General features: G+C 47.1%; 1 protein-coding gene across 1 annotated transcript in view; it reads left to right on the top strand.

Moving 5' to 3' along the window:
• The window catches only part of TMEFF2 (transmembrane protein with EGF like and two follistatin like domains 2), a 328,663-nt gene that overhangs the window by 51,647 nt on the left and 251,495 nt on the right, over positions 1-25,521 (top strand). The window contains exon 5 of the mRNA XM_048483643.1: positions 10,143-10,148. Within this exon, the coding sequence (XP_048339600.1) occupies positions 10,143-10,148 (6 nt within the window). The remainder of the gene's footprint in view (positions 1-10,142; positions 10,149-25,521) is intronic.

A 25,521-nucleotide genomic window follows, 5' to 3' on the forward strand; every position in this document is an offset into this window, starting at 1 on the left:
CCATCAACCCTTGCCAGTATAGCCAATGCTCATGTTGGGAGGGACTGATGGGAATTGTAGTTCATGAACGTCTGGAGGGCCGCAAGTTTGACACCCCTGCAGTAGACGATAGGACTTGCTATAATGCGTTTAAATTATGGACAGAAAGATACCAGCTGGAAATCAGGAACTTTTTTTTTACAGGAAGAGTTTTTTACAGTAACAGAGAAATTATTAATGCCCCGCCCCCGGAATGCCCGGCCACGCCCCCGTCGTGTCCCGCCCAGCCCCATTGGCCCTACACCACTGTTTGAATCCCACCACCATGGGAACCTGTTACTAAAATTTTTGGATCCCACCACTGGCTGCTGCTCAAGGAGGGGGGGTGGGGTGCAGAGGAGTCAGAGATGCTAGAGAGGCACAGAGCGGTGCACGCGGGACTTGCTGGAGGCTACAGCTGGCTGGCCCCTGCTCGAGTGGGTGGGGCGGAGGAAGGGGGAGCCAACTGGTTTTTTCTAAACTAAAACCTCAGCATTCAAGTTAAATTGCCGGGTTGGCACTTTGCGATGAATAAGTGGGGTCTGCGTTGCAATTTGGGCACTCGGTCTCGAAAAGGTTCGCCATCACTGTGCTAGGACATAGGGTTTCCAGCTTCAGGTTGGGAAATTTTTTGGAGATTTGGGGCATATAGTCTGGCAACAGCAAGGTTTTGGAAGAGTCGGGGTATACTGCCATAAAGTTGACCTTCCAGAGCTGCCGTTTTCTCCAGGGAAATGGATGTTTGTTGTCTGGAGATCAATTGCTATAGTGGGAGATCTCCAGATGCCCCGTGGAGCTTAGAAATCCAAGGGAAACTGGCAAGATCTGTTAGGACGTTCTGCTTCTTGGGTTTTAACTGGCTTCTTAGAGCAAGTACCGTATATACTCGTGTATAAGCCAACCCGTGTATAAGCCGAGGCACCTAAGTTTACTACCAAAACCTGCAAAAACTTATCGACTTGCCTATAAGCCGAAAGTGGGAATCCGGGAGGCAGAGGGAGCTCCTTATTTGGGCAGTGACTCCCCCTGATGTCTGTGCCCAAATAAGGAGCTTTGAGGAAACCCAGGGAGTGGAGAGGTGGAGGGAGCTCCTTATTTGGGCAATGACATCAGGGGGAGTCACTGCCCAAATAAGGAGCTCCCTCCATCTCCTGGTTGCCTGGGCTTCCTCAAACCCAGCGGGGAGGTGGAGGGAGCTCCTTATTTGGGCAATGACATCAGGGGGAGTCACTGCCCAAATAAGGAGCTCCCTCCATCTCCCTGAGTTGCCCTTCTAAGGCTTCCTCAAACCCAGCCCGGAGGTGGAGGGAGCTCGTTATTTGGGCAATGACATCAGGGGGAGTCACTGCCCAAATAAGGAGCTCCCTCCATCTCCTGGTTGCCTAGGCTTCCTCAAACCCAGCGGGTGTAAGGGATTCAGTAGTGTTGATGGTGAAGTAACCTTGAGTGCATTCCACAGCCCGGGCGATGGGCCAGATGCATCGGCGGAGACTTTATCTTTGCGCGGGAGATGAAGCCTCTGTTCCCATGGGAAGCAGGAAGGGGGGATGGGGTGACTGGTATTATAACCTGTGCTTCTGGCGGGAAGTGTCATTCCTGCCACTGCGTGTACTTGAGCTTTCTAAGATGTCTTAATAAATGGACTTTTACTCCCAAAGCCTTTTATTTCTGCGTCTATGGAATTCCTTACATTGTGGCAGGAATCCTAAATCATCTATATTCCTGTGTAGTGGACCTCTTGTCTTGCGATGGAGAGGTTGAATGTTACTGCGGAAGGTGCGGTAGCCCCCAAAGAGGGCTCCGACCTTTCCCTTCTTGAATTGGAGGGACCGGGAACAGCAACGCAAAGAAGTCCAGCTCGAGTTGGACCGTGCTAAAGACGCGCTCCAACGACAATATGCCCAGAATCGGTCAGTCCATGATAAAGTCCTGGAACAGTCCAGACTGGATTTACAACGGCAACGTGAAAGCGTTCAGGCTCTGCGCACGCAAAGTGAGCTCACTGAAGCCCTTAAACGGGACGAACTGGCTAAATTGGAACGAGAAAAAGCTGCTTTGCATGCGCACCAGGATGCATTGGCTCGCAAGGAGAGGGATCTGGCTGCGTTGGAAAGGGAACTAAGGAGGCAGCAGACCGGGCAGCCCCAAGTTGGAGTCTATGCTGTTACTGATCATGCCGGTGCCAGGGGGGCCACGTACCTGGGTCCTGCCACCCAAACGCCTGCGGCACCGCCAGCGCCCCCGATTCCGGCTCCCCCCGTACAACAGCTGCCAGCCCAACCTGCTCAACCCGCGCAACCACCTCCCCAGCAGGCACCAAGAGCCGTCGAACGGGGCTACTATCGCCCCCCGATACCAGCCCGTTTTGATGGGACCGCTTCCAAACTTCCCTACTTCATCTTGCAACTCAATGCCCACTTGGAAGACTATGATGATCTATACCGGTCTGAACGCGAAAAAATACGGGACATCGGCTCAGTCCTAGATGGGGCAGCAGCCGACTGGTTCGTGACTGTTTTGGATTTACAAGATGAGGACTCTCGCACAGTGCCCGCATTCCTCCAAGCTTTAAGAGCGCGCTTTCAAGATCCAGGCGCCGAGAATGAAGCTATCCGCACCATCAAAACCATCCAGCAAGGCAACCGCCCGTTTGCAGAATTTGTCCGTGAATTTCGTGCGGCGGCTGCTCGACTTCCTCCTGAGTGGCCTGAACGCATGAAATGCGAATACTTCTCGGATGCTGTGGACAGCAAGCTACGTGAAACGGTGTTTTTAATTCGAGTTCCTCGTACCATTGCAGATTGGATCCAGTTGGGGTCTCAAGTGGCGTCTCGTTTGGAATACGCTCGTCAAGGAGGCCGCCCACGCCCTAAAACCACTACTGTGTCCACCAAGTCAAGCCCAGCCGCTCCCACCGAAACCACCTCCGACCGCCGTCGCCGACTTGGGTTGTGTCTTTACTGCGGAGGGCCAGGTCATCTAGCCGCCAACTGTCCCAAGAAGCAAAAACCAACGACCCTAGCTCCGCGCACTCCGTCTGCCAAACCACCACGCAGGTCAGGGCCGCCTCCCACGGGCTCGTCCAAAGCGGTGACCGAAGGCGACCCAGAGGAGGGGGAAGCAGCTGTTTGTCTTTCTTCAGCCCCCATGGACATGGGCCCGACTCCTGACGCGGTGAGTGAAGGCAGCGCTCCCATTACTGTTCAAGCATTTCTGGCCAACCCCGCTAAACGCACTCGCATTATAGCCTCAGCCCTTGTGGATTCCGGCTGCTCCCACTGCTTAATGCGGCCCCAGGTGGCAGAGGAGCTAGGTCTGGACCGAATTCCCCTGGCTAAGCCCATACCATTCACCCAAATGGACGGCAGCCCCCTCGGAAACGAAGGACCGGCCCAGTTCAAAACACAGCCGGTTCTCCTCCGTTGCGCCGACCATTGGGAGAAAATTAGTTTCATTTTGGCGCCAGTGGCCAAACACTCCATAGTTTTGGGCATGCCTTGGTTGTTGTTACATGAACCAAAATTCATTTGGAAAGAAAGGATCCTAGAATTCACTGACCCTCCTTGCGGTGAACACATGAATTGGGAAGAAAACCCAACGTCTCCTGACACACACCCCTCTCTGGCTTCCTCAGTGCTTGCTCCCGATTCTATTGGCATCCCACCTGCATATCAAGATCTAGCCAGAGTTTTTCAGGAGCAGGAATGCGATCAGTTGCCACCCCACAGAGACACTGACTGTAAAATTGTCATACAACCAGGGGCGCAACTACCCAAGGGTAGAATCTACCGCATGAGTCCCAATGAAGAGAAGGAGCTTCGTGCCTTCTTAGACAAGAACCTTGCTCGCGGTTTCATACGACGGGCTACCAAACACACACACGCTGCTCCCGTTTTGTTTGTCAAAAAGAAAGATGGGTCTTTACGGCTTTGCACAGATTATCGAGGTCTCAATGCGGTCTCCCTGTCCAATAAATATCCTTTGCCTTTGATCAAGGACCTTTTAGATGCACTCGGCAAAGGACGCATTTTTACTAAATTGGACTTGAGAGAAGCTTACTACAGAGTCAGAATTGCTGAAGGATATGAACACCTGACTGCGTTTAACACAAAGTTTGGACAGTTTGAATACTTAATAATGCCATTCGGGTTAAGTGGGGCCCCCGGGGCTTTCATGGCCCTTATTAACGAAGTTCTCCATGATTTACTGTACAAGGGAGTTGTTGTATACTTAGATGACGTTTTAATTTACTCGCAAACGATAGAAGAGCATGAAATATTGGTTCGAGAGGTGCTGAAACGCTTGCTTGACAACTCTCTCTTTGCCAAACTCTCCAAATGCTGTTTTCATCAGACCTCCATTGACTATTTAGGTTACCGGATCTCGCCCGAGGGCTTAAAAATGGATCCTGCTAAAATTGACGCAGTCCTCCAATGGCCTGCCCCCACCAACCGCAAAGAACTCCAGTCGTTTCTTGGTTTTGCTAATTTTTATCGTGATTTTATACCCCAATTTGCTGAACTGACTCTCCCTCTCACAGACCTCTTACGCACTAAGGGTAAGGATCCACTGTCCGCCAAGCCCGGGGCCCCCCTTTTCTGGTCTGAGAAATGTCAAGCAGCCTTTGAACGATTAAAATCTGCGTTTACCACCGAACCTATCCTAAAGCACCCTGACCCGGATCTCCCGTTTGTGGTTCACGTGGACGCCTCGGACAAAGCACTTGGGGCAGCCCTGTTGCAGAAAAATAAAGATGGTAGACTGGTTCCGTGTGCTTATTTGTCTAAGAAATTCTCTGGTGCCGAGCTCAACTGGACTGTAGGAGACAAAGAGACTGCGGCCATCAAAGCAGCACTCTCCACTTGGCGCCACTGGCTGGAGGGGGCTAAACATCCCTTTCAAGTTTGGTCGGATCATAAAAACCTGGCAGCTCTTTCCACCCCCCTCAAGATGTCCGCAAAACAACTTCGTTGGGCCGATTTCTTTTCTCGTTTCTCTTTTACAGTCCATTTTTTCCCTGGGAAAACCAACAAACTGGCTGACGCGCTCTCGCGCCTACCCGGGGAGGGGGGTGGAGCTGCCTTACGAGACATTCCACGCACTGTTCTTTCCCCCTCCCAGTTGGGGTTGGCTGTCACCCGATCTCAAACGTCCACTTCTCCTCCACCCCCCGTTCCCAGTCTCGTCTCTCCTTTCCTGCGGGAATTGGAGGAGGCGGGGCTGCACGAGCCTCCAGCGGCCGAAGGGGACTCCCTATTGCGTTTGGAGAATGGAGTTTGGCGGAGGGGGGAATGTTGGTACGTGCCTCCCCCCCTCCGCAAACAGGTTCTTGAAGCTGGGTTGGATTCCCTGCTCTGCCACTTGAGCTGTGGACCTTATCTGGTGAACTGGGTTTTGTTTCCCAATTCTACACATGAAGCCTGCTGGGAGAACTTAAGGTCACAGTTCTTTCTGAAAATCTCTTCTCATCCCCACCTTCCTCACAAGGTGTCTGATGTGGGAGAGGAAGGAAGGAGTTTGTAAGTCGCATGGAGACTCCTCACAAGGGAGAAAGACTTTTAGCAGTGGTGGTAGTCAACACTTAACCACTGGTTGTTTACAAGCAACATTTTAACAACCGGAAGTTCTGCCGTATGGTGCTAACCTGCTGAATCCCACTACCGCAGACTTGTGCATAACCAATTTCTTCTCGCGGGTTTTTTTTTTTCAATGATTCGCTCTAACTTATTGTCACACCTGAGGACAGACCTGGACTATTACTGCAACTCAACTCATCCTCCTCCAGTATCTGCATGTTCTGAACAGTTCTTGAAATTCTATTTGTTTTGAGTTAGAATGAAGCATTGAACTCTGGGAAATGACGTTAGAGGAGCTGCATTCCATTGACACTCGATTAGAGGTACTGGCTTGCAGTGGGAGTAGGATGATTTGGTCATGAAATAGGAATGTTGGATCCATTTTAAACGAACCGTACAGCCAAGTCGTAATTTCAAAATATTCTCAATAAATGCAGAACACTTGGCTTCTACTCAAAGCCGGATACTTTTGATGAATGGATTGACCTTGTTTTTTTTTTAATTCAGATTGTCTAGAATGCGGAGTTTGTCTTTCCTTGGGGAAAGCTATCTTTCGGCTTCCCCTCAGCTGAGATGCTCTTCCTCTTTCTTTCTTTGCCCTTCATCCTCTTAAGTGGGATACTTAGCCCAGTTCTGTAGATATTTATTTTTTAGATGTTGGTACAAGCAGAAGCTCTTAACACACAGTGCTGCTGGGTTGGTCAAGATGACTTGGTTGCCTCGTCCCATTATTATAATCTCTATAATAGCGATCTATTCATTTCCTTCAGACTGTTCCAGACATCTTATAGGTTTCAGAAAAGCAACGGCGCAAACCACTTTCACTTTGTTTCACACTTTTCAAAGTATGTTCTTTCCTGCGGTATATTTGTGTGTGTGTGTGTTTTAAAAAAACAACCCAGCATTTCTAGAAGAAACACGTGACTTTTCTCTGCCTCTGTTTTTTTGTGGTGACTCAAAGCCTCATTATCCAAATAGCCTCTTTTCATCCAAAACTGTCTGGCAGACATCAAAAAAGATTGCTCGATTAAGTGAATAGCTATTAACATGGGGGTTATTTCTCGACATAAGATTTACAGGAGACAAATAATGTCATTTGTGTTACTGGCAGATTCACATTACTGAGTTAACGGATAATAGAGGAAAGCTTGTGTTTGGTTCAATGTAAACCATTTGCTCGCCCTTCTTCTTTGATGGTCTCTAGAATGGAAATAAAATGAGTAAATAAAGGACCAATATCACTTTAAGGACAGGATGGAGAGGTGACTAGTTTCCTGGTTTGCTTGTTTGTAATGTGCTGCCTTTTGCCTATCACTCACTTTGGCCATTTGCTAGATTCTCTGTAACACATGTATTTCCTTCCCCTGACCTGACCTTGGACCTCACCCTCACCTCAGATCAAAGAATCTCTGTATTTTCAAAACCTCTGGAAGTGTGATCTTTTCCTCCTCAGCTTGCAGGAAAAGGGAAGGAGGCTCCATGTGTTTGGTTTGCATTGGGTTTTCATTCCTCCCCACCTTTTCCCACCCACCCAAAGGTTGTTTATCCTGACCTTCAGAACAGCAATTCAAAGTAATCAAGAGAACTTAAAACAATTATTTGAACACTGCCAGTCATGGCTGACCCAAATCTAGATGTAATTTACACTGTGTCTAGCAACATAATGCTCTCATCCAAGATGGAGGTCGACAGAGAGAACAGGGGAGTAAAATGGAAGTCAATCAGCTTTCACTCAGGTCCTCTGAGGACACTTCACACCACGAGATCCTGCTTCTAACCCCCCCTACCAAAAAAAAAAGTGGGAAAACCCTGCACAATTGACAGCACACATAAAGGGGCTCCTTTGTATTCAAAAGCAAAGAGAGAACTAGATAATAGGTGTATTATAAATGCAGCAGTGGCGTAGGAGTGTTTAAGAGCTCGTATCTAATCTGAGGAACCGGCTTGATTCCCAGCTCTGCCGCCTGAGCTGTGGAGGCTTCTCTGGGGAATTCAGATTAGCCTGTGCACTCCCACACACGCCAGCTGGGTGACCTTTGGGCTGGCCTACAGCTCGGAGCTCTCTCAGCCCCACCCATAATTTCACAGGGTGTTTGTTGTGAGGGGGGAAGGGTAAGAGATTGTCAGCCCCTTTGAGTCTCCTGCAGGAGAGAAAGGGGATATAAATCCCACACTCCTCCTCCTCCTCCTCCTCCTCCCTCCCTCCTCCTCCTCCTCCCTCCTCCTCCTCCTCCTCCTCTTCTTCTTCTTCTTCTTCTTCTTCTTCTTCTTCTTCTTCTTCTTCTTCTTCTTCTGGTTTGCAGGAACTTTTGGGTGGGAAGAAATTGGAGTCTTCTGCTCCAACTGAGCCTACAAGGTCTACTTCATTTGTCTGTCTGCACCTGAATAGCCTGGCTGAGCTTGACCCCGACAGGGCAGAAGGGGAGGGTTGGACTGACCAGGCCTCCTGCTACAGAGGGAGCCCCTCCACCAATTGTTCACCCCCAGTCTGAGCCACTGTGGGGGAAAAGAAATAGAAAAACTGCCACTGACTTGAGCCAGGCATCAGCCACTTCCAGGTACAACTTGGGAAGTGACAATGGGTAGCTCAAGAAATTGTTGGAAACTCTATGGTAAAGTCATTCACCCCACTATGGCAGGGTGGGTGTTGCCTGGGTGATCTGTAGTACTGCAGCCTGTAGTCAGCTGGGTAAGGGTCTAGAGTAGTGGTAGCGAACCTATGGCATGGGTGCCAGAGGTGGCACTCAGAGCCCTCTCTGTGGGCACTCGTGCACTGAGTTCATCATGTGGGAGGGGTTGGAAAATCACCCCCACACACACACACACATCTAGGCTGGCTTGGGCATGATCCTTTACCTGGGAGTAAGCTCGGTTGCTGGCAATGGAGCTTGCTTCTGAGTAAACCCTTAGGATCGATTCACTCCATTTGAAGCTGCTGCACAGTTGCTTCACCAAGCTTACTCCTGAGTAATGCATGCCTCGGAGCACACCGTTTTTTCTAAACTAAAACCTCAGTATTCAGGTTCAATTGCCGTGTTGGCACTTTGCGATAGATAAGTGGGTTTGGGGTTGCAATTTGGGCACTCGGTCTCGAAAAGGTTCGCCATCACTGGTCTAGAGTCCATTGGTCCCATTGTCCCAAGGGCATATTAAGCCACTGTACTCCCAGCTCCTGCTAATGACCACTGGCTCAGCTCTAGCCCTGGTTTCTAGCCCCAGCCATCTCCACCAGGGTATTGTCTGGCCTTCTCTGAGCAAGCTTCTCTGAATTGCTCCTTTTGCTTCCTGCCATGCTTCAGGGCTTTCCTTACAAGGTGCACTTCCTGGGTTCTGGTAAGTGGGTTTCCTCTCTAGCCTGTCCCTCTAGCTTGCCCCTGTCATTCACATGTGCCCAGCCCCCAGCCCTCCCATTAGTTGTGAGGCTTGGCCTGGAATCCCTAAGGGTAAAAAAAAAAGTCTACACTTTCTGACCTTTCTTAGGATGGTTGAGTTTATGTATTTATTCCATTGGATCTGTATTCTGCCCTTCCCCTTGTGGCTCAGGGTGGCTTCCAACATATCAAGTATACAATATCCTAAAACATAAAACTATGAATATGCAGCCAATTAAAATCCCTAGATGATGATAATGGGCCAGTTATAGAAGGATTCATTACTACTACTACTACTAATATTGATTACTGTTTCATTACTACTACTACTACTACTACTAGTAGTAGTAGTAGTAGTAGTAGTAGTAGTAGTAGTAGTAGTAGTAGTAGTAGTAGTAGTTTGGATTTATATCCACCCCTTTCTCTCCTGTAAGGAGGCTCACAACAAATACCTATTATTATTATTATTATTATTATTATTATTATTATTATTATTATTATTATTATTATTATTATTATTATTATTATTATTATTATTATTGTTGTTGTTGTTGTTGTTGTTGTTGTTGTTGTTGTTGTTGTTGTTGTTGTTGTTGTTGTTGTTGTTGTTGTTGTTGTTGTTGTTGTTGTTATATACATAACAACACAGCACAGGTGTCTGGAATTCATCTCTGAATATCGAGTCCTTCCCAAGGACCTAGGATATTAGAGGTATTTGCGTAGAATATGTGCAGTTCCTAGAAGTGCTGCTTTCTGCAGCATGTGGACTGATGTTCTGTCCAAGTTTAGGCTTTCCAGATGTTTTTCAAGATTTTTTGGGATTCCTCCTAGAGCACCGACTACTAGTGGGATTACTGTTGTTCTTTTTTGCCACAATCGTTCAACTTCAATTTGTTGTTGTTGTTGTTGTTGTTGTTGTTGTTGTTGTAGATTTCACAGCTGCCAGATCTTTAGCTGGTTTTTGGCCTTCATTACAATTCGAGCCTCACCCAGAGGCCTAGGAAGTCGTAATGTATCGCCGTAGTATTCGTGCGGATCCCAGCAGGGCTGCCTTCTGAATTTGACAGATGTTAATTTTGTCAATTCGAAGATGTTTCAAGTGCTGCCCTGGTGTTTTTGGGATGGCGCCCAGCGTGCCGATTACCACTGGGACGACCTCAGCTGGTTTGTGCCATAGATGCTGAAGCTCGATTTTCAAATCGCGGTATCTAGTGACCTTCTCGTGTTCTTTTTCAATGACCCTGCTGTCACCGGGGACTGCTATGTCGATGATGCTCACTTTCTTGTCCTCGATCACGGTGATGTCTGGTGTGTTGTTGTTGTTGTTGTTGTTGTTGTTGTTGTTATTAATTGATTTTATATACCGCCCTTTCCCCCGAAGGGCTCTGGGCAGTGCACAACATAATAAATATACACAATAGAGCACAATTTAGACAACATCAGAAATAGAAATATACATAAATATAGGCCTATTAACTTTAAAATAACTGAACCCATTAAAATACAGCATTCCAATATACAATATATAGTGTCCTGCAGCTAAAACCCTCCCAGGAGGGGAACGGCAGGTCCCGTAGATGTTAAAGGACCACATAATTTAAGAGAAGGAGAAGGAGGCACCTATCGGCGGCCGGCCTCTCCAAAAGCCCGGTGGAACAACTCGGTCTGTGAGGTAGATGGGGCTGACCGAGTTTGGGTGACTAGCCCGAGGTCACCCAGCAATCTTTGGGTGTAGGAGTGGGAAAGCAAATCCACTTCACCAGATAAGAGTCCACCGCTCATGTGGAGGAGCGGGGAATCGAACCTAGTTCTCCAGATGACAGTCTGCCTGTTCTTAACCGCTACGCCGTGGTGGCAATTACAACTGATATCCAGTTCTGCTGGAGAAAATGGTGGCTATGGATAGTGGATTCTATGCCCTTATACCCTCCTTTCCCGCAAACTCCTTGAAATCTCCAGAAATACCTAAATCTCCAAGAATTATCTGACCCAGAATTGGCAATTCTACTGATAGTTGAGGAGCAGGCCTGTGGAACACAAACCACCCTGCATGGCCTACCCCTCAGCAACGCTGTGGACCGTCTGTGTGTCACGGGAGAGCATGTTTTTCCAACAATCTCTACCTGTGGTTCTCTGAGAAACAAGGCAAGTGCAACGGCCTCCCGCAGAATAATAATAATCAGCCTTTATTTGGCATAACAATAATCATAACACAATAAAAAAACCTGAGATAAAAGGTACACCAATACAAAGGTTTAAGATAGAATATAAATTATTGACGGTGCATCACCTCCGGTAAAAATCGTGCTACCAATTCACAAGTTTCATTATCAGAACTGTCCAGAAGGAAAGGAAGTCTACCCGATTCTCCCATTTCACTAGGTATCCTAGAAAGAACATTGGGATATTTTGATCTGATATTAGCAAATGTAGGGCAGCAAAGCAGTTGATGTGCCCATGTTTCAATTTGTGGTTCACCCCAAGAGCACACCCTTTCGCTCATTTCCAAGTTGTTAAATCTACCACGCAATAAAGCGGAGGGGAAAACATTGAAGCGAGCAAGTTGTGAGGGCTCTTCTCTGCATAGGATTAGTCAAAAAAAATACAAACAGGGAGCCATCCTGTTTTGATAGAGGGGTATTGAAAGATGTCAGGGTGAACAAGTTTTCATAGCAGCCCTAAATAAATGAATCCATTCGCTTTCCAACAATTTTTCTTTTAACAAGTTGTAGGATTCTGAACGAGATGGCGGGATCCCGCGGAATAACTGTGCTTCAGCCGCAGCTCCATTTCACTGAGTAAGGGGGAAAAAAGGGATACATTATTGACGTTGTTCTTAAAACCTGTCACGGGAGCGAAGCCGGGCGTTCTCCCTGGGTAATGAATCCCTGGCTCAGAGAGCACAGTGGCTAAAAGCTTGGTTTCCAAACAATTTCAGATGAAAAGCCGGGGCTGACAAAAACAGACAAGTGGAACAGGACCTCAGGGACCGACTAGGCAGCGTGTGGGAGAGTCTATCTGCACCGTCGGCAGGACCGAGTCTTTGTGCCTTTCTTTTTAAAGGTTTACAAAGCTGCCCGGCTTGTGTATGAAATCCGTGAATGAATGAACAAGTGGCTCCGTACCAGATGCAGCAGTACATTAATGTGCCGGAAGGGGAGTGAAGGATAATCCTTGTCATTTAAATGCTCCCACGGCTTCCTTCTTTTGCAAGTATAAACTCGTGTAACCTAAAAAGCGCCCCTCTTTTCAGATGTCATGAAAGCCGGTGATGATGAGACGTTTGGCTCGTGGACGAAAGAAGTCAGACGCTTTCTGTGGCATTTCCACGAGAGGCGGGCCACCGGAATGAGGATCAAGGCCAGGGTCTGGATGAAATTACAGTTGGTGATACAAGAAGAAGAAGAAGAAGAAGAAGAAGAGGAAGAGGAGGAGGAGGAGGAGGAGGAGTTTGGATTCATATCCCCCCTTTCTCTCCTGCAGGAGACACAAAGGGGTTGACAATCTCCTTGCCCTTCCCCCCTCACAACAAACACCCTGTGAGGTGGGTGGGGCTGAGAGAGCTCCATAGAGCTGTGACTAGCCCAAGGTCACCCAGCTGGCGTGTGTGGGAGTGCACAGGCTAATCTGAATTCCCCAGATAAGCCTCCACAGCTCAGGCGGCAGAGCTGGGAATCAACCCCGGTTCCTCCAGATTAGATACACGAGCTCTTAACCTCCTACGCCACTGCTGCTCCTACAAAAACACTGGAAGATCAAAGCAGGCAGAAATTAGTGTCATGGGCTGACCCAAACCACTGAAACAACAGGGCAAGAGGAACACGGAGTGGGTTATTTCAAAAGGGCCGTGAAATCCTTCCACAATATCCTGATGAGTAGTTGGGAGTACAGATATTTTTTAAAATTTTATTTTAGTTTTTTAGTTTTTTAATTTTATTTTAAAGGATCAAATAGCTCAGAGAGGAGATTTCTCACCCAAATGAACCCCGGGATAGCAGGCAATGAAAATAAGGCATCCTACAAACTGTTTCTGTGTCTCCATTGGGTTGTCCTGGTAGTGGGATTCAAATAATTTAACAACTGGTTGTTTACAAGCACCATTTTGACAGCTGGTTCTGTCAAAGTGGTGCAAACCTGGTGAATCCCACCACTGGGTTATCCCCATAAGACTGAAAAACGTAGGACTGGTTTTTTTTTGGGGGGGGGGTGCATTGCGGATGATGGGTACACGCATTGAACGTTGCCCCACTGTAAGTTTTTCGAATGTCAAACCCTTCCTTTCATTTTTGGGGAGTCAAATTTTGATCAAATACTGATCGAAACAGGGGGAGGGGGAATTTGCTTTGGCGATCCACTTCCTTATTCTCTAGAACATCATGAAAAAGCTTCGACTCAGCTCTCAGGGGTTGATTTTCCCTCCAGGGTACCTGATGATGAGTGAGGTTTTCTCTACCAGATTGTTGACTTGGCATTTAAAGGAGAAAATGGTAACTCTGTCTGGACGGGTATTAATATGAGTGTCTAATGCTCATGTCTTCTGGGAATGATAACCGAGAGTTTATTGAAGTCAGGAACTACTTCTTAACCTCCTAACTACAAGAGTACTGTTTTTATTTGTGCATGGTTCAGAGATTGGTCTTTTTTCTAGGCTCGGCTGACCTATACCTAGTGGTGGGATTCAAAGAATTTAGCAACCGGTTCCAGTGGTGGGATTCAAAGAATTTAACATTTGAACAACTGGGTCTGCCAAAGTGGTGCAAACCGGCTGGATCCCACCACTCCCTATATCAGTGATGGCGAACCTTTTCGAGACCGAGCGCCCACTTCAACCCAAAACCCACTTATTTATCGCAAAGTGCCAACAAGGCAATGTAACCTGAATACTGAGGTTTTAGTGTAGAAAAAACGGTTGGATCCAAGGTGCGCGTTACTCGGGAGTAAGCTTGGCGGTAGTCGGTGGCTTTGCTTTGAAGCAACTGTGCAATGCTTCGAACAGGTGAATCACGACCCTAGGAGGGTTTACCCAGAAGCAAACCCCATTGCCAGCAACCAAGCTTACTCCCAGGTAAATGATCACGCTTTAGTTCTTCCCATGAAAATCAGTAGGATTTAACAGCGCTTAACAGGGTTACCTACACTGCTTCCCCAAAACTGGGTCTTAGGTTTAATGCTAATAATCTCCCTGAAAGAATTACACTATTATCATGTGATGAACTCTGTGCACGCGTGCCCACAGAGAGGGCTCTGAGTGCCACCTCTGGCACCTGTGCCATAGGTTCGCCACCACTGCCCTATGTCTTTTATGCATGTGCTACTTATCTCGTTGCTTCACAGTGGGGTTTTTCCTCATTTGTTTACACAGAGATTCTCCACAGCAAAAGTGTTTCTAACTGAGCTGTTCTACCTTCTATCACTCCCTTTTGGGGAGGTTACCTGCTGCCTTTCCCACCCTGCCATCTTTGGTGTAGCATTAGTTTTCTAGACCATGTCAATTCCTTGTCAGTTTCATTGAAGCCACAGATCTTCAGCATAACAACAACAAAAAACAGCAATAGGACGAATACAAAGAGGTCAAGATCTTGTGGGATTTTTGAATCCAAATGGACCAAGTGTTGACACATAATATACTAGGCATCACAGTGAACAAGGATAAGAAAGCGACCATCATCGACGTAGCAATATCTGGTGACAGCAGGGTTGATAAAAAAAGAACATTGTGAAGGTCACTAAATGTCATGATTTGAAGGTCGAGATTCAGCGACTATGGCACAAACCAGCTAAGATCATCCCAGTGGTAATCTGGACCCTGGGCCCCATTCCGAAAACACTAGGGCAGCACTTGAAACACCTTCAAATTGACAAAATAAACATTGGTCAGATCTGCTGGGATCTGCATCAATATTATGTTGATACATTGCAATGTCCTAGGCCTCTGGGTGGGGCTCTGTCTGTCTGTCTGTCTGTCTGTCTGTCTGTCTGTCTGTCTGTCTGTCTATCTATCTATCTATCTATCTATCTATCTATCTATCTATCTATCTATCTATCTATCTATCTATCTATCTATCTATCTATCTATCTATCTATCTATCTGCCTGCCTGCCTGCCTGCCTGCCTGCCTTCCTGCCTGCCTTCCTGCCTGCCTTCCTGCCTGCCTGCCTGCCTGCCTGCCTGCCTGCCTGCCTTGCTTGCTTGCTTGCTTGCTTGCTTGCTTGCTTGCTTCCTGCCTGCCTGCCTGCCTGCCTGCCTGCCTGCCTGCCTGCCTGCCTGCCTGTCTATCTACCTATCTACCTATCTATCTACCTATCTATCTACCTATCTATCTATCTATTAGATTTCTGTACCGCCCATCCCCGAAGGGCTCCGGGTGGTGTACAACATAAAATTCATACAACACTGAATAAAGGAGCAAATCATACAAAACCACAAGAAACGAATAACATAAGCTCCATCCAGTTAATAATCAGAAAAAAAATTATAATGAAAAGCCAACAACCAGGTAAAGAACTGGCAGCTATGAAATTAAATGAAATAATAACAACATCTTTTCTGGTTCTCTTAGAAAATGTAGAGAATTGGTGACCGTTTATTATTTTTTTCATGCTTCCCTATGGGAGGGGGAACCATCGTGAAAGATGTATTGTCAAAGGCTTTCACGGCCGGATTCAACTGGTTCTGTTGGGTTTTCCGGGCTGTGTGCCCGTGGTCTGGTGAATCTGGTTCCTAGAGTATATACCCCAAACATTCACTTCTCTCTGGACACAGTGTGTAACAGACTTCCCTCTGTGATGCACCTCTGAAGATGCCAGCCACAGATGCAGGCAAAACGTTAGGAACAAGATCCATTTTTTTAAATTTCATTTAGCCTTTATTTGGCATAAACAGTTTAAAATCACATCAAAATCGTATCAAAATACAAGCTTGCAACATATAACAAATGAACTTGATTCATACATACTGTTGCTTATGGGATATTTCCAGCAGAAAGTTCACAGCCATTTTACAGAATGTAGCATCCGTATTATTTAATAAAAACAATAGTCTGCTTAGCTCATCCAGCTCGCTAGGTATCATAGAAAGCAACCTAGAGTATTTGACTCTAATACTTGCCGATTTAGGACAACAAAATAATTGGTGAGTTAACGTTTCTAATTGATTTGCATCACACGAACACACCCTTTTGGACATTTCTAGATTGTTATATCTACCTCGTAATATGGCAGAAGGGAAAACATTGAAGCGAGCGAGTGAAAAAACTCTTCTCTGATCTGGATTGGTCAGATGATACAGATAGGAGGCCATTCTGGGAACAAGATCCACCAGACCACGGCCACACAGCCCAGAAAACCCACCAGAACTATAGTGAAATAATCCCCCCTCAGTCTCAGTTGGACATGGGTTTTGAGACACATGAACGGCATCACTCTCTGAGCTTCGTTTTCATTCTTACAGTTGATCACAATGAGCCATAAAATTGAATCTCTTCCCCTCTGTTGCTTTGTGAGGACGTACAACTTAATTTGTGTGAACAGGGCATTCAAGCCTCCCTCTGCTACCATGAGGTGGAAATGTAACCCTTGAACCCTTCCTGAACTGCTGTGGGTGCCGCTGTTTCTTTTAGGGTCACTGCCAGTGGGAGGTTTGATGGGCAGGACGTGGGAGGAGAGGGCATACAGGCGTTCCCGCTATTACACTGACCGTCAGACAACAGAGGCCCCTTCCGCATTGTAGGAGTCGACCTTAGATCGATTTGGGTCCGATCCGAGTCCTCCGCACAGACGTAGCGTCAGACTCGTGTCTGACTCGACTCACCCCCCCTCTCGCCGTTGAATTTCTGAGCTCGACTGGGGAGTTGAGTCGACTGGCGGACTCGGGTTGCACTCGAGCTGAAGCTGGTGGAGTGCGGAATCCGTCGCCTCGACTCTGCCAGCCAGCCAATCACAGCTCAGTATTTTGCCCATGCGCAGAACAGGAGACTCATGGTGGCGGTGAGAAGCTTTGGGCACGCGCAGAAAGGGAGACTCGTCCCAATCAGAACGCAGTGCGGGGAGGTGGTCCCGCCCTCTGAGCTCGGCTCCGGAGATACGAGTCAGCTTCTGTGCGGAGAAACGGGAGGACTCGAGCTCACGTAACGACTCCACCAACACGAGTCGAACCTGAGTTGCCTCGTGTGTCCGGAAGGGGCCAGAGAGTGAAAATTCCCCTGGAGAAAATGGCTACTCTGGAAGGGGGACTTTATGGCATTATACCCCATTAGAATTCTTGCCCTTCCCCAAACCCCACTCTTCCCACACTCTCCCCCCTCCGTGTATTGGCAGCAATATTCCCAGTGTTGCTATGTCATTTCCAGGTCATTTCCAGAGGAAGCAGGAGGTAGGAAAACAGTGAGAATTTGGGACAGTAGAGGAACCATCTGGTGGTTAAAATACGGGTGTCACCCCCATCAGTTTTGCTTATGAGTGATATGTGGTCTGCCTCCAAGAATCTGTCTGCAAAATCCCAGGAAGCCCAGATTGGTATATGTACCAAACTCTTCCTTATTTCTGTGAATAACAATCCTTATTTCTAACTTCACGACCACCCTGTGAGATAGGTGAATCTAAGGGGGGGAGGGAGGGAGGGAGGGAGGGAGAGACAGGGTGGGAGAGACAGAGAGACACAGAGAGAGAAACTGGCAGAAGATCACCTAGTAATAAAGTTGCCAGCCTTCAGGTATCATGGCAAAGGGGCAGTGGTGGGATCCAAACATTTTAGTAACAGGTTCCCACAGTGGTGGGATTCAAACAGTGGCATAGCGCCAATGGGGCGGGGCAGGGCATGATGGGGGCGTGGCAGGGCATTCCGGGGGTGTGGCATTGCTGGGCAGGGCTGTGGCAAGGACGCAGCCACTGCGCTGGTCCTTGGGCGGGAAACGAATGCACGCAGGCACAGGCTGCCATGCACGCCGGTGCACCTCCTGCTAAACTGCTTCAAGTTCTGCGCGCTACTGCTGAGGAGCGGAGGAGGGGCGTAACTAAGGCAAAAATCGTGTGGCAAAATCACCCATTAGTAACCCCCTCTCGGCACACACAAATAATTAGTAACCTACTCTCGGGAACCTGTGAGAACCTGCTGGATCCCACCTCTGCAAAGGGGGAATTTGAACCTAGATCTCCAGATCTTGCACAGTTCCTTACTACATTCTTACTCAGTGATCACCAGTGTTGTTCTTTTGCCTCTCTGATTTTCCTATAACCTCACTGACGTGGAGTTATACAAATGTGCGTTCAGGGTGTGTGTGCTATGATGCACCTTATAGGCACAAGGGCTTGTGATAGGGTGATAAATTATGACAAAAGAAGAAGGAATTTTAGCAAGTGGGGAAAAATAAGAACAGATGATACATTTTCTGGACAATAACACGATACTCTGTGTATATGGACTGGCATACTGTGTGTGGGAATGCGCCCAGTTAATTAAACCAAAGGTCAGGCATCTGTTTTACTGTTCTTTGCATAGTGATTAATCTAGTCCGGGTGCTGAGTATCTGGGCGTGAAGGCGGCAGTCCACCTTTGTGCTACATTTATTTTTGCTGTCTCTCTTGAAACACCCACATAACGAACGGTTGTCTCGACCCAAATACATTTGTACCTGTCTTGGTGCTATTTTGGTGTGAACAACTGTTAAATTCAGCAAAGGCTGTTCCCCTCTCCCCCCTTCCCCCAGTTTTTTCCCTCTTTTTTTAAAAAAAAAATCTTTGCTTTATTGCCCAGCTGGTAGATTAGCCAGGCTATGGAGATCACAAAAAATATTGCTGTCAACGCTACCCGAGCAATAAAACTTGCACCAAAACACTCAATGCAAGCCCAAGTGTACATTGATTTGAATGAAACCATAGATAAATGTTTACTAAGGGACACTGTAATCACAAGAGAAGAGCATGTAATGGGAACAGAGTAAAGCAGCCGGAATTCGGTCTCTGTTCTCTCAAGCAGATGGTTGAAAGAAGCAGCAGCAGTGGCATAGTGGCTAAGAGCAGGTGCATTCTAATTTGGAGGAACCAGGTTTGATTCCCCGCTCTGCTGCCTGAGCTGTGGAGGCTTATTTGGGGAATTCAGATTAGCCTGTGCACTCCCACACACGCCAGCTGGGTGACCTTGGGCTAGTCACAGCTGCCCTCACGCCGTCACCATAAGTGGGGCGTGGGGGCAGGGGGGGCGCTTGGCCAGGTGTATCCTCCAGGCACCATTTCCCCCCGGTATGTCTCTGCTTGGAGATCAACTGTAATAGCAGACTTCTAGCCACAATCTGAAAGCTGGCAAACCTACACATGGAGCAAAGCATTTGACAATGTGAGACTAGCAGAAACTTCACCCAAACAGTATTTTTTTTTATTTATGAAAAGTATTTATATCCTGCTTTTCTGGAGTCCTAGTCAAGACGGCTTACAAAATACAATAAAATGCAATAACAAATACAGCAATAAAACTTATAACTATAAAACCCAATACAATAAAAATCACACCGTGCTATAAAATGACACCTGTAAATGGAAATCACTGCTTATTAAAATCTAGACGTTACAAGCTGTTTGAAATAAAAGCATCTTCCCCTGAGGACAGAAGGCGAGCAAGGAAGGGAGATCACTGGGCTTTCGTCGGAAGGACGTTCCAAAGTTTGGGTGTCACCACCGAGAAGGCTCTCTCCTGGGTCTCTACCAGAAGTCAGATGGAATAGAGAGATAGCTTTCCCCAGATCATCTTAGTAAATGAGCAGGTGTATATGGGAACAGGTGGTCCTTCGGGACACCTGGCCCAGTGCTCATTGATCTCGGAGATCATGACACAGCTTTGCCATCCATTTAAGCCAATGGTAAGGAAGCGTAAAATTTAAGCCAATTGTAAGGAAGGGTGAAATGACTACCTAGCTTGCTGGGGGTAATTTGTAGTCCAATCCAATCCAAAAACCTTGATTAGGCATAAACCAGAAGTACCACACATTCCAAATACAAAAACAGGATCGTTGTTATATATCATGTAGAACACGGATTAAAAATGTAGCAACTGCTTCAGAAATGTCTACATGAGGGCTGTTCAATAGCTTAGACATTTTTAGTTTGTCTGAGAGAAACATAAATTCTAGAGGTAGTAAAGCTCCCAGATCGGTTCTAATATCATTACTACCTCAGACACAGTAAAAGTAGGACTATGAGGGATTAGGAGTCCATAGCATTGGGACAATTAGAACTAACAAGCAGCTCACTTTGTGGGATGTTTAGGAAACGACACTTGAAGATAGACAGAGGGGAACGGGGTTTTTTAACTACTCTTGTCATGACCCATCTGCACCTACAATTAACAAAGCTGTTCTATTTCACAGCAGGAGGCTAGATTTCGGGGGTGTTATCCCAAAATATAGAGGGGAACAGGAGCTTTATTACGGCACTCAAGAGAGATTGTTGTGCAATTAAGAACAATTCTGATCTTTAGATGATGGTAAATTTCCGTGGCGGTAAGCATATGAATAGACTCCCACGAGAAACCCAAGGAGAAGATTTTTTTTTCAATATGGAGCCACCACTTCGAAAGCTGAAGCTCCCTCATTTCTAGCAAAGGTAAACCTTTTGGATCTGTGCAGAAGCAGAGACTGCAGCCAAAACTTAAACGTTACAGCCCATGCCCTAGTTTCTAATAAATGTTGCCCTGATTCCAGACAGAGCACACCATAAGGGACACAATGTGGGGTGCCAAATATCTAATAGTGTAATTTGTAGATTGGGGAAGGCGATGGCAATCCTCCTCATCAATCAAGTCTGTCTAGTAAACGCCTTGATATGGTGTCACCCAATAGATCAATAATGCACTGGGAGATACCCAGTGGTGTAGAGCCCATGGGGCGGGAGGGCGGGATGCGACGCCCCGGGTGGAGCAGCAGTGGAGGTGTGGCCAGGCCATAAAGGGGGTGTGGCGGGGTGGTCCGGGGTGGGGCGGAGGCAGGCAACACCACAGCAGGGGCGCAGGGTGCACGCATGCCCCAGGCGCAGTTTCCCCTCGCTCCACCTCTGCAGTTACCTTTATCTAGGGCACAGGTGTCAAACTTGCGGCCCTCCAGATGTTCATGAACTACAATTCCCATCAGCCCTTGCCAGTATAGCCAATGCTCATGTTGGGAGGGACTGATGGGAATTGTAGTTCGTGAACATCTGGAGGGCCGCAAGTTTGACACCCCTGATCTAGGGAATAGGGAATAGACTGAGGTACAGTCTGGAGTGTTGTGTGGTTTCCGAGCTGTATGGCCATGTTCCAGTAGCATCTAGTAACATGGCCATGCAGCCCAGAAACCACAACACCCCAGCGATTCCGGTCGTGAAAGCCTTTGATAATACATTGATGCACAATAGTTTGTCCAAATCAGCTCCTTATTTCTTTTTCTGGGAAATGAGTTACCTGTCAAACAAAGAACCTTTATTGGCATAACAACATTATATACACAGATCCACTTAGAGGGAAGCTAAAATAAATGTACAGGTAGAGAAGGCTGATGTTCAAGATTTGCTCCTAAAGCGCTGTTTTATATACAAATCCAAAAATTTGGTGACTGCACCGTTTGCATCACTACTGGGGCTGTCCAACAGAAAGGTAATCTTTTGCAAGTCAGATGCATACTCTTTTTTGAGTAGCAGAGGTGACAGGTATTTGACTCTGGGTCCTGTGTAAAGTGGACAATAAAGTAAAATATGGTCTATAGAGTCAACACAGTTCCTGTTGCAAATTCATAGCCTTTGGCGGTAAGGGGTTTTAGTGAATCTCCCTGTTGATACGGCTGATGGAAGGGCATTGCAGCGGGCCAACATCATTGCTCTACGGAGCCTGGGCACGGTTATCTGGTGCAGGTATTGAGCCCCCTTATTTCCAATGTAGGTGATACCTAGAGCTAAAGGAGAGCAAATCCTGGAAGCCTTTTCGAGTAGGATCGGATGTTCCTGGTCAAACAGCCTTCTCCTCAGAAGTTGGAAAGTCTCTTTAGATGGTAGCATGGCCAGATAATCCAAAGAATAGCCTAATTTGTTAATTTTTGTTTCTATAATGCCCCACCATTCCGAGTGACAAAAAGTCTTGAGGGCTTTATATGACAAGGAGGCTGCATCACGGTTGAAGCAGATGCGCAGCCAATATTTGAACGTGGCAAGCCATGCTCTTGTCTCTAAGAGGTGTTGCCCAGTTACCTGTCATTGCCGTGGCTGATTTCCCCACTGAAATCTGCCCCCAATCAGTGGCTCAGACGTGACAAAAATTCCACAAAGTCGCCAGAAATTCCATCAAAGGTGAAAGAGGCGCTGCAGAACAAGTCTATTTTTTGTGATCTCGGCAAGGATGCAAGATTCCAGTGCCTTGGCCCAGCATGTTGCTAATTGCACGCAGGGCCTCTAAGCATCGTGAGGCATGGAATACAATCGAACATCAAGCGGATAGATCAGCAAACAACTTCCTTGCGCTGATTTCGGGTAGCAGGAGCCTGGTTTCCATTACTGGATTCCCTCCGGCTCCTTATCGCAGCTCTTTATAACAACACGTAACAAGCGCTTGCCCCTCGGCCAGAGAAAACCTTTCCCACTCTGGCAGCATTTAAAATATATATGTATTGATTTCCTTCATATTGTATTTTCCGCCGTGGAGTCCACTAATTTGAGCAGCTGGAAGTCTAAGCTCCTGTCTTGGTTCTCCGGCTTAACTGGCGACTATTAGGATGTCACTTTGGAAGGTGGAGGGACCAAAGTCCCTGTTTTGGAATATATATGTACAAATATACATCCAGCTGTTGCCAAGGCCTTCAGGTACTGAAAATCGGTGCCCTCTCACCCTTACAGTGGAAAAAAACACGGAGGGAGAAACCTTGGTTTTAAAACAGAAAAGTGGCGTGTGCAGGCACTGCGAATGGGAGCACGGCAATTTTCTTGCACCCACAAGTATATTAGACAAAGGGGTAGAGAACGGTGATTCCCTCGCACACGCAAGGATTTTGGACAGGGGGGTGACAGCACCAATTCTCAGGGCCTGTTTTGTGTTCAGAGTCATTTAAAACTAAAATAGTGAAAGGGAATGGAGGGAATGGGGGAAGATTCAGCCAATCGGATCGCGGGAAACGGAGGTTGTCCACACACGCATGGAAGACATTGCGGAAGAGCTCGCGGTGCAAATGGAGAAGAAACATTTGGGGCATAATGCACTGGACCCTGCCTCAAATCCCACAAAGAACTGGGGAGCAGTGAAGAGTCAAAAGCGGGGCAAAAAGCCCTGCGGCAGGTACGCTCCCCGATCTACCACAGGGCATTTTGACTGTGAAAAATCAGCCCTAGAGACATTTCCATGAAAGTGATGTCAAAGTGTCATTGACAGCCGCCCCCTTTTATTATGCACTAGCAGGGCCCGACCACGCGTTGCTGTGGCTTATTGTGGTGAAATGGGAAAGGAACAGTAGCAGCAAATCAATTGCGTGCTCATGCAAACACGCAACCTGATACTGTGCGATGTCGTTGATGTGTGTGCCTGCATTCCTTGGGGGTGGGGATGGAAAGGCACCCCTACCACATGTATGCATGTATTCTTTAAAGCTGGTTTTAATGGTCTTGATGGTTTACCATACTAAATTGTGTGGGAAGGGGACAAGAAATGTTTTAAATAAGGCAAATAAACCTGGGCTGAAAAATCAGGAAAAGCCATGTGTGTGTGTGTGTGTGTGTGTGTGTGTGTGTGTGTGTGTGTGTGTGTGTGTGTGTGTGTGTGTGTGTGTGTGTGTGTGTGGAGCCAAATGAGAATCCACAAGAGTTGTGCCTTTTGTGTATTTTTATGCTTAGAAATATTGGCTTCTCTTGACTATTGCTAGACATTCTGGATTTGACCAAATAGGGGTGCTGTGTGGTTTTCGGGCTGTATGGCCGTGTTCTAGCAGCATTCTTTCCTGACGTTTCGCCTGCATCTGAAGAGATCCTCTGAAGATGCCAGCCACAGATGCAGGCGAAATGTCAGGAAAGAATGTTGCTAGAACACGGCCATACAGCCCGGAAACCACACAGCACCCCAGTGATTCCGGCCATGAAAGCCTTCAACAATACTTTGACCATATTCCTAAAGATGGGTGATAAAGGGTGAAAAATTCTGACCTTGCCCACATCAAAAGGCATATGCCCAGAGGTGGGATCTAACCAGTTCTCACCGCTTCTCTTGAAGTGGTTACTAATTTTTCCTGAGTGCCGAGAAGGGGTTACTAAAGCAACCTCCCTGCTCAACAGGGACTGGAGGTGCGTGTGTGCGGCGGCGCCACTGTTTGAATCCCACCACCATCGGAACCTGTTGTTAAAATTTTTGGATCCCACCACTGCATATCCCTGAAGATCCCTTGTGGTAAAACAGATAGGCAACCTCCTTGACAAATGCTTGTTTATGACAGAATTTCTCCTTCAAATTAATCTGTTGTGTGAGGTTGTTCCAATTTGGATCTCAGCCGGTTTATGATAAATTATGCCAAAAATAAAATATGTAGGCCGGAGAGAGCCATGAAGAGGTTTTCTGTAAGTGTTGGTTTATGGCTAAGTAAGTTTTTTTCCCCTGCCTCCGTATCCTCTCCTTTTTTTTATTTATGAAGAAGCAATTTCAATCGTGTGACAATTTGAGACTTTATTAGGATGTAGAATTCTCTTCCCTTCAGAGAGAGGCTGAAATTTGTGCCTTCCTAGAACCATTGTTATAATCTCAAATTTTACCTTGTAGTTTGCTTGCACAGAGCAGAGGATTAGCTGTGGAGAACTCCAGTGACGATTCTTTAGCTAATAGAGTATAGCTGACAGCATCAAGGAAATGTGGAGTGAAACCCACAATGGCCCAAAGCGACTTGAAAATAATGCATTCTGCTTTGGACTATATTAGTGTCGACAAAAAGATTAATTCCTAAATGAAAATGATGTAGAAAAACTCAATTCTTTTCTCGACTGGGCCTGACGGCAGCTCTTGGAAACATCAGAATTAGAAGCACGTTCTGTTTAGCAGCCAGACGGTAAAGCCGGTGTGGGGCAGTGGTTGAGAGCAGTGGACTCTGGAGGACTGGGTGCAATTCTTCACTCCCCCGCATGCATGGCAGACTCTAATCTGGAGAACCTGCTCTTGGTTTCCCTGCTCCTACACATGAAGCCTACTGGGTGACCGTGGACCAGTCACAGTTCTCTCAGAACTCTGTTAGCCTCATAAGGTGTCTGCTGTGAGGAGAGGAAAGGAAGGAGTTTGTAAGCTCCTACACATGAAGCCTACTGGGTGACCGTGGGCCAGTCACAGTTCTCTCAGAACTCTGTTAGCCTCATAAGGTGTCTGCTGTGAGGAGAGGAAAGGAAGGAGTTTGTAAGCTCCTACACATGAAGCCTACTGGGTGACCGTGGGCCAGTCACAGTTCTCTCAGAACTCTGTTAGCCTCATAAGGTGTCTGCTGTGAGGAGAGGAAAGGAAGGAGTTTGTAAGATCCTACACATGAAGCCTACTGGGTGACCGTGGGCCAGTCACAGTTCTCTCAGAACTCTGTTAGCCTCATAAGG

The sequence above is a fragment of the Sphaerodactylus townsendi genome, linkage group LG02 (assembly GCF_021028975.2).
Source record: "Sphaerodactylus townsendi isolate TG3544 linkage group LG02, MPM_Stown_v2.3, whole genome shotgun sequence".
In the NCBI taxonomy this organism is placed as follows: Eukaryota; Metazoa; Chordata; class Lepidosauria; order Squamata; family Sphaerodactylidae; genus Sphaerodactylus; species Sphaerodactylus townsendi.